Here is an 11,248-nt window from a genome sequence, read left to right as displayed (position 1 = left end):
TACATTATTGATTACATACAGGATAAAACTTCAATAATTATTTACGTCATTACAATTTAATAGAGGCATATTAGATCAATCGATTAAATAATGTAATTTATTAAATTAAGTCGAGTTGCCTTGCTTCCATGATCAAATCATGAGATATTAAAAAGTATATTACAAAATGTTTCTACTCTACTACTTAATTAATATGTAAAAACTTTACGTAAATAACACTGTTGTGAACAAGAATAGATAATCGGGAAGATACAGATAAAAGTAGACAGTTATTAAACATTAAAAAACACCCTTAACATATTACATCAATATGTTCATATTAACCACAACATAAGGAGCGTTAAATTTGCCTAAAATTGCCATTTGAATCCTGCACAATTATCGATTCCTGTACTTCAATCGTTACATTGAACCACACGCAAAACTGTCAACATTACAGGCAACAATCCATACTATAATATTATAAATGCGAAAGTAACTCTGTCTGTCTGTCTGTTACTCAATCACGCCAAAACTACTGAACCAATTTTCATGAAATTTGGTATGGAGATATTTTGATACCCGAGAAAGGACATAGGCTACTTTTTATCCCGGGAAAATGACGCAATCCCGGAAATTCCGCGGGAACGGGAACTATACGGGTTTTTCTTTGACTGCGCGGGTGAAGCCGCGAGCGGAAACCTAGTTTACATATAGAACGTCTGAGTTTTACTCCTACCAATGGCCGGAGGCTTATGCGTATGGCAGATTGTTGGCGCGTAGACCACTCGGAGCTGATCGTCGAGGTGCAAGTACGCTGTGCACTTGGCTCTGCTGTGCCTCGTACACCTCCACCTGGCTGCTGCAGCCTTGCTGAGCTCCTTCTGCTTGTAGAACGTATAACCCTTGTAGTAGAACACCTGCTTCCCTCGATTCCCACGCGCCAATGTGTAAATTTTACCTGTGGGTACAACATTTTAGTTCGCACCTTTTTTAAATTATATTTTCGCTAAGTATTTAAAACTACATATAGCAGATAATCAATCAGTTCATTATACCATTAATAACCACAATAACATTCAATAATAGTTTAGTAACATAGTCCATCTGTTAGTAGCACTTACCATATAGTAAAGGTTAATGTGGTTAGTGAAAATTAGGTGATCACGAAATATTACTTACCTATTTGTCACCTTATTCAATGATTAAAAAGGTAAAGAAGTAACATAATTTGGAATGCTTAAAACACTTCAAACATTACCTAGTAAAGGAAAAGAAGAAGTATTTATTTTTCTCCTTGTGTCTTTCAAATTATTACGCGTAAGAAAAGTCTTTAGGAGACCATTGAAGTGATTTCATTTTTTAATTAGCTAGGTCAACGTAACAATTTCGAGTTTTAAAAAGGGTTAGTTTATGGTAATAGAAAATTTTATCGCTTGCCCATAATACGTATATTTTTTAACAAAACAAATGTTTAATTAGCTTTCGTACGAAAAAACATAATAACAATAAGTTAAATACAAATAATAATATCACAATTTCTTTAAAAGAACTTAATACTGAACGTGTTGACTAGACATAAATTTAACATTAATAATATCGATATTACAAAAATCACAGAATATAAACTTAATCATCTAGGATAGAATACAGGGTTTGATAATTCCATAGGAAACATTTTTATACAAGATACTCCTGCAAACATTAATAGCTTAGTACTATAACAATTGAACAGTGACTAGTTTAATCGTATGTATTTTCCATCATCTTGTTTTCGAAATCGACTGGGTGGGTGTTTGTGTATTTCCCCACCATACGCCACCACTCGATCATCAAACGTTGCATGCACATACGCGTTGCACGTTGATCTACTGCAACACCATCGGTTCAGCGGAAATGTCTTCATAGTGAGTCTAAAGTAAAACGGATACCCATTGACCATCAACAATTTACGTCCAGTTACCAACTCGATAACCCGGCTTTTCACGGAGATAATTTCTTCTGGTGTTAATTCTTCTGAGACAGGCATTTGTTGTGGAACTGATTTTGGTTGTGGTTTTGATACTGCTTTAGAAACTCGTTTGGAAACTGGTTTTGGAATTGATTTTGGAACTAATTTTGGAAGTGGTTTTGGAGCTAGATTTGAATCTGGTTTTGTAGCAAGTTTTAAAACTGGTTTTGGAGCTAGCTTTGAAACAAGTTTTGGTGGTATTTTTCTAAGTGATTTAGGAAATTGTTTTGGAACTCGTTTTGATTTTTGTTTTTGAATTCGTTCTATTGGTACTGCTGGGACTGACACAATTTCTTGAATGATAACTGGAACTGTTTCTGTAACTTCATCTTGAACATTTTCTGTAATCGATGCTGGAAATGCTTCTGGACCTATTTCAGTAACTGCTGCGGAGAATGCTTCTGGAACTATTTCAATAACAGATTCTGAAAATTCTTCTGGCACAATTTCTGTAACTGATGTTGGCAATACGTCTGGAACAACTTCTGTTATTGGTTGTGGAAATGCTTCTGGAACAATTTCTGTATCTGGAACTTGGAATGCTTCTGGAATGATTTCTGTAACTGATGTTGGGTATGCTTCTGGAACTACTCCTGTTACTGATCCTGGAAATGCTTCTGGAACTATTTCTGTAACTGTTGCTTGCAATGTTTCAGGAACTATGTCAGTAACTGATCGTGCAAATGCATCTGGACCTACTTCTGTTACTGATTCTGCAAATGCATCTGAACCTACGTTTGTTACTGATTCTGAAAATGCGCCTGGCACTATTTCTGAAATTGATTCTGAAAATGCCTCTGAAACTATTTCAGTAACTGATGCTGCAAATGCATCTGGATCTACGTCTGTTACTGATTCTGGAAATGCGATTGGAGGTATTTCTGAAAATGCTTCTGTAACTATTTCTGCAACTGATTGTGGATATGATGCTGGACCTAGTTCATTCACTGTTCCAGGAATTGGCATTGGAATCATATCTCTAATTTCTTCAGGCACCACCATTTCTTTGACGGCTTTAAAAACGGAATCTGGCACTGCTTTAAAAACGGATTCTTGTACAGCTTCTAAAATGGAATCTGGCACGGAATCTAAAACAGAGTCTGGTACTGCGTCGAATACTGAATTATGAATTTCATCTGTGATGACTTCAGAAACTACTCCAGGGAAATCTACTGCCATTACATCTGGCACTGCTCCTGGAACTCCCATACCGTACGATTGGTATTGTCTATGAAAATCTTGCATTGCATTTGCGTCTGACATTACTTCCATAACTACTCCACTGAGCGGGTCATAAGCTGAAACGTCATATCGCATAATTATCTACCTTGTATAATCTATTATGTATTTTAATATAACAATTTTCTACTTTTTAATTTCTTTCAATTTTCTAAGTCTAGATCGAAGTTTCTAAACTACTACGATACTTGACGCTTCGGTAAATATTTTAATGATTGCAATCATAAATAAAAACATATTTATTATCAACGTATTTGTATAAATAAAAAACGCCCAACACGTACTCTTTCTTCTTAATTTTGTTGGTATAGCGTGAATTACATTTCATTTACATTTGTTGCTGACATGACGTTCTTTTATTTTAAAATCGTAGGCTATATGAAATGAATTATAGACAAAAAAGTTGTACACATACAATATTTTTATTTGTAAATCCCATTTTTACATAATTACATCATCTGAAGTTATAATCTGTAACATATATTTGGTTCATAGTACATAGCACAGCAAAAACATTAAAACTTATTGACAAACATGAAATCAAAACAATCTAAGTATTTTAAAAGATCATCCAAATTATTGTTATTCCTAACTGGAAGTTTATCAGGTACATTATGCCTCACTGGTTTTGTTTTTGCATTCCTTTGTTCACAATAGAGAAAATCTTTGAAAATTAATCACTACAGGAATTTTTTTAAAGAAATAAAGACAAAATCAACGACACATAATTTGAATTGTACCGAAAGTACCTCTCTGAGAGGGATTATTTACAATAGTTTCACCCTGTAAAACATTTAAAGCCTCGTATTCATGGTGAACATTTGTTGAGCAACAGTTGACCACTCCTCGACAGCAAACATGCGTTACGAACTCTGAACCAATATTGCCAGCAGCTCCTCAACAAGTTGATTCGACTTAAATGTTAACCATGCAACCGGAGCTTTACTCCCTAGTCCAAGAGCTTATGACTTGCATATAAATGTCCTGACTTTAGTAGTAGGGTCACCGCTAGCGGGAGGGGTGTGAGTGTGGCATATCGACGGCGCATACATGACCCTCAGCTGGTGGTCCAGATGCAAATATGCCGTGCACTTCGCTCTACTGTGGCTTGTGCACCTCCATCTAGCTCCTGAACGCTTCCTAAGATCCTTCTCTTTGTAAAATGTAAAACCGTTGTAATGAAACACTCTTTTGCCACGAACGCCGCGCGTTATTTTGCTGTCTGCAAATTTAAATGACTGTAGTACCGTATGGCATTAAAGCTATGGCTGGATTAAATAAAGTTGGATTTTTTTAAATTATTTATTCTCAGGCGTTTAACTTGATAGATTTTTCTTTATTTGACTTCTTATGGTAAGATGTGATGTGTTATTTTTAAGCTATTCCTTGTTGTTTTACATCGTTTAAGAACTTTTGAAATATCTCAATTTAATATTTTCCCTTACTTGCAATTGACATAATTTGATACAAACATGATACAAAGTTTTAAATTATTTATTCATTATAACTTATTCTTAAATCATATCCTTGATTGTAAAAGTAAAAATGTGATCATAATGCGTTTACCTTAAAATTTTCAATTTTAGAGTAATAATATTAACATAAGACAATAATTCAATTATATAATCGTTAAAACAACCAGACACACATAAAACTATTATTTTCTATATATTATGTAGTTAAATGCATTAATTTTTCAACTACTCCCTTTAAAAAAAACCGGAATCGCCAAGAGGTGGCGTTAAAACAAACATTTATGATACGCCAAGATATTATGTGGTCTACCTTTCCCGGTTAAGTGCAAATTAAAAAAATATAACTATAGTACCCAATAAATTAAAATAATAAATATACATAATTTTATTTAAATAATATAAGTAAACAAATGGTAAGTACTACTCATACTAGATGGCACTTCACAGTAATGATAGCCACGTCAACATAAAGAAAATTCATACTAACCATCAGGCCCCGGAACCACAGACACAATAGAAAATCTATTGTGTCTGGGACCGATCGGGCCGCTTGGGGCTCAATGGGTTAATACAATCTGAAAACTGTTTCACTAACTATTAGAATCCTAATTTAAAAATAATAGTCCTTTTAGAACATGAAATTAAACTAAGTATTCACATTAGTATTTATACTCCATTGAAAAGTTACATTTGGCGTCCTCTAAAAAACGCAAGGTTAGGCCTAAAAAATGTAACATTTCAATTTACTATTAAGAAAACTGTAGCAGAAGGACAGCTAAACGTGACGTCACATATGCTATCTAAAACTACTCTTCTAATTAGGGCACCTCCTCTTTATAAATCGCTTGCGGCTGAAACATACTAAGATCCAGCCCACTATCTGGAAATATATTCGCCAAACCTCGCACAGGTAAAGAGGAGTTACACCGCGCAGTGATTGCCTTTTGATACAACCCTGACTGTAGTTTGATGAGTATTGGCGGGTCATGATTATGGATATTCCCTGTTTTCATTATATGCATATGTTTGTCCACGTACAGAAATGCCTTACACTTCGCATAGCACGTGCACAGCCACCTGGCTTTGGCCGCGGATTTACGCTGGATGTAGAAAGTGTAGCCGTTGTGTAGGAGTTGCTTCCTGCCGTTCATGAGGTGTATAATCTTACCTGGAATAGACAAACGAAATGCAAGCTTTGTTGGATTGCGATGTGCTGTTAATTAATATTTGGTTAAATGCTTTTTTGCTGTAGTAGATTTCTTATAAGAAGTATTTTTATATTACTTTTGCACTAGTAATCATTTTTTAATACATTTAAAGTAGATTTAAGCAGAACTTTTCTTCTTATTAATCAAGAGGTTAAACATTAGGCATCACCTTCATGCTTAGTTCTTTTATATTCGTTTAAATCCAAAAGGTTTTCTAATAAAATTAACAAACACATCGAAGTACTTAAATACTTTATTGCTACACGACAAAAAGATACAATTAAGCTTCGTAATACAAAATAGCGTTAAAAATTAAATGCAGTCTATAAATGCAATGACGTGATGTTAAAACGAGATCCAAACGAGATACATTATCACAAAATCACACAGTCCTTATTATATACTAACGTTTCATTAATCACAAACTTAATACTGGATACGTAATCATTATCACACTGATATAGGGATGTATATATTGATAAGCAAGAGAAGAATAGACTTATATTAACGTTTACTTTCTTCTAGGCGTAGGCCCGAGATTTTTTTATCAATTATGTAAATATAATAAAAATAAGTCGGGTTTTCCTTCCTGACGCTATAACTCCAGAATGCACGAACCGATTTCCACGGTTTTGCATTCGTTGGAAAGGTCTCGGGCTCCGTGAGGTTTAGCAAAGAAAAGGTGTCTCTGGTGGCGAAACGGAGTTCGCCTGGTTTGCTAGTGTAAATATAACGATTTCTCAGAACTAGATAACTTTTAAAGTAAAACAGATGAATTCATGAATATAAAACCCGACGTGAGTTTAAATCTATTCTTCTCTTGGATATCGAGTCATACATACCTACAACATATCAAAAAATTAAAAATTAAAATAAATGTGTATTAAAACCACGATTATCATGCGATATACTACAAGGCACTTTGATGATTATGATAAAATATGATGATATAGTTCATCGCTAAGTACGAGTAAAATCCTTAAAAATATAAACTTAACTAAGATTTAGTTGAATACACCATGGTTAATACTAAACCACAGATTTTGCCAGATGTGAAAAAGTACATAGGAAAAAAACAATCTGAGGCATCAAAACGAGCTGCAATACTTAACTGTGTAAAGATCACACTTTAAAAATAATCAATTGATATATCACCGATATTACATAGGGCCGATTTTTCAATGCTTGGTTAAAACTTATCCGTCCAATAAAGTATTAGACGATAATATTAAAATGTCACGTAAACTGTCAAATACGGGCAATTAGAATACGTTTTTAAAATGGTAGTTTTATACATTATTCGACGAATAAGTTTTAACCAAGGATTGAAAAATCAGCCCATAGTCTAATAACCATAAAAATTCGATAAAAATATTCAAGCAAACCATTCGATTTATCTTCAAAGCCATTGAAGTGTTTTTCGCATCACTTTTGTCTCAATTAAGCATTAAAATTATTTGTATGATCATAAGGTTCTAAAATTCTGCGTTTCAATAACCCAGAGCATGATTTTCCGTTATCCGTGTCGAAAGAATTAAAATGTTCTTGCATATCCATTTTACATCAGAATAAGTGGTTTAATATGAACTCAAGTTAAATGCAGTACCGTTACATTACAATACGCAATATTTATTCCTAGATCTCTACTTCAAATGCAAGATTTCTTGTGCTCATATAAACTTATCCAAGTACAGTAGTAAATATACTTAGTTAATAGTGTACGATTGCTTCTACAATAAAATGTACGACTAATTCCCTTAAAAATACATGTGCAGTTTTAGGCAATGTTAATATTATAAATCTAACATGCAAAAATGTATGTTCTACATAATAGATGCAGTATTTGTATACCTCTTTATAAAACGTAGCCTAAACTTTAGTAAAATATGGTAAATTCTTAATACAATGATCTGTTTAAAATCACAGAACCCATAAAATCAAATAAGGAACTTTTAAAAAATTGAGGCAAGATCAGCGTCCTGCGTCAATTATGAAGCAGTACAAATCATAATAAAAAATAAGCAAAAAATAAAACTGTTAATACAAAAATACATTATGTTGACCTAATATGAAAGCACACTTCATTTGATACAGTTAAATTATCATTATTATCTTCAAATAATTGCGTGATGGTTTACCACTGTGATGTTTATTATAGACCTACAGGAATAAAATGCGCAAGAAAACATAGGAACTAAATCAACTTAAAAATACTTCCAATTTTTAGTACACCTTTAGTAGTTATTGTAAACGCTATGAGCTACCAAATAATCATGCAAAGGAGTTAGGGAGGGAGGGGTAACTAGCTGCGGGAGTCCATTTTGCTTATCTTTCCTCTCCTCTTTAACTATAGGGTAAAGGTAAGGGAGTCTGGGATCCTTCTTCACGCTGGGTGGATGACTGTGAGTAATGCTGGCTTTGAGAACTTCCAGCTTATCAGTGATGACGAGGTGAGCCTTGCATTTCCACTTGGAACCATAGGCAGTGCAGCTCCAGCGATAGGCGTTACTTCTTGCTTTGAGATGCTTGTAGAAGGTGAAATTGTTCAAGCGCAGATTGATACGACCGTTCGGGCGAAGGTAAAATTCAACTGTTGACAAATATTACCGTTAGTACCTGATTTTGATGGCTATGTAGCATGCATAGAACTATTTCAATATACGATGCATCATACCAGATTCATTGCTTTTATTAATCACGTCACAGGAATGGGAAATTGTAGGGTAGTTTTGAATTGGAATCAAATAAAATAAATCCCTAGATTACACATTTAATCCTTTCCTTAGCTTATACATCTAAAACAGTTCAAAACATGATTAAATTGTAAGCATGGCATTAAAAAAGAAAAACAACAATAAAACGAAATAAATAATAATAAACAAACACAAAAACAAATGTTAGTTTATTTATATTAAAATTATTGTTATGTTTAAATAATCTATCCAATTCCACCTTCTCTATTGACTTCTTCAATAAATTATCTAATTTCAGTTTTTAGTTTGTTATTTTTCCTTGCCTGCAACAAAAATAAAGTTCTGTAAGGAATTGAGTAATTATCACAAAACATTTTAGTCGATTATTATAGCATCGAATATTTTATTTTTTGCAACCTAAATAAACTGTAGTTTATTTTAATAACTTTTTACTTTTCAAATGTTATCATTATTTGGTTTCTTCTTTTGTACATCTCATCTTACGATCTGTCGAAAATGTGAGTCCGATTCCAACGTCTGATAAAATATAGTGTATAAAACATAGTGTTTGGATATTCATATAAGAAATCACAAAATGAGTATATTAACGAATTGTCTAGTTCCCACTGTTTAATGCACTTAAATAGTACCAAACTCTTAAAATTGTCCCATCTGTCTTCAGCACTTTCGCCTCATATAGAAATATCACAAACATGTACTTACATTCAACAGATTCTTCTTCACGTTATGCAGATAGTACGTCGCATACGGCGGGTGCGTGTGCTGAATATAGGCACGAACCACCATCATATCGGCAGACACATGCAGGAAACCCCTGCAGGACCTGGATCCCATCTGGGTGCAGCTCCATCTGAAGCCATCTCGCAGCAGCTTATGTTGGTAGTACGTGTAACCATTCAGCATGAGCAGGTTCTTCCCGTTCCGACCCTTCACCATGATTACTAAAAGCAACACTCTTGTTAAAAAAAATACGACGACGAAAGAGTATTTTCTCCATCAATAACTTATTACCAACAATGGCTGATGCCTTCAAAAGATTAATGATAAAACCACGAAGAAAGGTTGCTGTTAACATAATGTAACACTTTTGTATTTATTTAATATTCGCAATAATTTCAATAAATTTCAACTAATTTGACACTGAGCAAAATTCCCAAGATTTAGAACTATTTACATCAGAATACATTACTATTTAGAGATCATAAATTGTATTAAAATATTAACAGCCGGTTTCTGAATTAAGAATTGATTTTTATTACGGTTTGAGAAAGCTTACCTCAGAATAAAGAAAATAAAAGTAGGATTTGAGACGATCTTACCACCAGACGTCAAATACTCAATTCAGAAACTTAGCATTCCGTTAACCTAATCAGTTGTCCTTTTCAGGAATATACCGTTCATCTACACTAATATTATAAGGAGAAAAACCTTGTTTGTTTGTTTGATTGTAATGAATAGGCTCATAAACTAATGTACCGATTTTAAAAATTCTTTCACCATTCGAAAGCTACATTATCCACGAGTAATATAGGATAGGTTTTATCCCGGAAATTCCACGGGAACTGGAACTATGCGAGTTTTTCTTTGAAACCGCGGGCGGGGCCGCCGGCGGAAAGCTAGTCTTTAATAAAACGAACAGCCGGTTTCTGGTAGACGCACAAAAGTGTTGCCATTCATGACAAAATTTGGCGGGAAATGCGTATGGTCTTCATTCTTTCTGATCAGTTCTCCCGCGTTACTAATCGTGAGATGCGCAGGACAAGCCTTGGAGTATTGGCTCGAACACTTCCACCTATAACCTTCCTTGACGGGATAATGTCTCGCGAACGTATAGTTGTTAAGCATCACTAACGACTGTCCTCTTTGGCTGTTGATAAAACGAACTGAAATACACAGTTTAAATGTACATTTTATTATTTAGAGCAGAGGTTTTAAATTCCTGTAACTGGTTGTTTTTCTTAGGATTCTTTAGAATACGATTGTTTGTTTTAACAGATTGCGACATGAAATAGGGGGAAGTCCCCTAGTACCGGACACTAACAGGCAACAGCCGTACAAATAAAAACTTGCTTATTCAAACCTTATGCAATGAATAGATATGATTGGAATAAATAAAGAATAAGGATGTCATAATTTCTTACAAATAAATTTGGAATAACGTCGATGTAACTATGCTCATGCTATGCAATAGGAGCGAAGCGGCAACGTAGCAATTCATTCACAAAATTATGAAAAACATCGAAATTGTCTACGGTTAAGTCTTGGTGCTGTCATTTTGACGCTCGTTTGACTTCGTCGAATTTGTTGTGAAGTTTCATAATACGATGTTCTGTTTATTTATTTTTTAAATATTTATTGTTAAAAATTTAAACATATCATTAAATATGCAAGCAAATGAAAGAGAACGATATTCAATATCTGGAGAATAGAAGATAAACCCACCTTGAGATAGAGAGTTACACAATTAAATATATTACAAAACATACAACTCCAGGCTTAGAAGATTTATATTTTCAACGAAAGTTTATAACTATATTATTGTGATAAGTTTAGAAATAAATTTTATGTATGTATGGTTTGGCGCATTCCGTAAATAAATAAATCATTATAAATATCAAAAGG

The 11,248-nt window shown here is 33.8% G+C and overlaps 1 protein-coding gene and 1 long non-coding RNA gene across 2 annotated transcripts; both read right to left on the bottom strand.

Moving 5' to 3' along the window:
* Positions 1-1,415: 1,415 nt before the first annotated feature.
* On the bottom strand, positions 1,416-3,325 carry LOC149908333 (uncharacterized). The gene has a single exon (XM_090102258.1). It carries the CDS (start codon positions 3,305-3,307, stop codon positions 1,718-1,720), a length of 1,590 nt encoding a protein of 529 aa, XP_089958384.1. The 5' UTR covers positions 3,308-3,325; the 3' UTR covers positions 1,416-1,717.
* Positions 3,326-8,674: 5,349 nt separating this feature from the next.
* On the bottom strand, positions 8,675-10,547 carry LOC149908332 (uncharacterized). The gene is made up of 2 exons (XR_016456745.1): positions 9,329-10,547; positions 8,675-8,928 (listed from the first exon to the last, which is right to left on the bottom strand). It is a non-coding gene; the product is annotated as an uncharacterized LOC149908332 (long non-coding RNA).
* Between the last annotated feature and the right edge of the window lie 701 nt (positions 10,548-11,248).

The sequence above is a fragment of the Colias eurytheme genome, chromosome 5 (genome assembly GCF_061535395.1).
Source record: "Colias eurytheme isolate Ceu_HAF_F1 chromosome 5, ilColEury1 Martin Lab GWU primary, whole genome shotgun sequence".
Lineage (NCBI taxonomy): Eukaryota > Metazoa > Arthropoda > Insecta > Lepidoptera > Pieridae > Colias > Colias eurytheme.
This window is presented reverse-complemented; position numbering and strand designations above follow the sequence as displayed.

Excerpts from the sequence above, each read along its gene's own strand:
- LOC149908333 (XM_090102258.1), bottom strand. The coding sequence starts at position 3,307 with ATGCGATATGACGTTTCAGCTTATGACCCGCTCAGTGGAGTAGTTATG.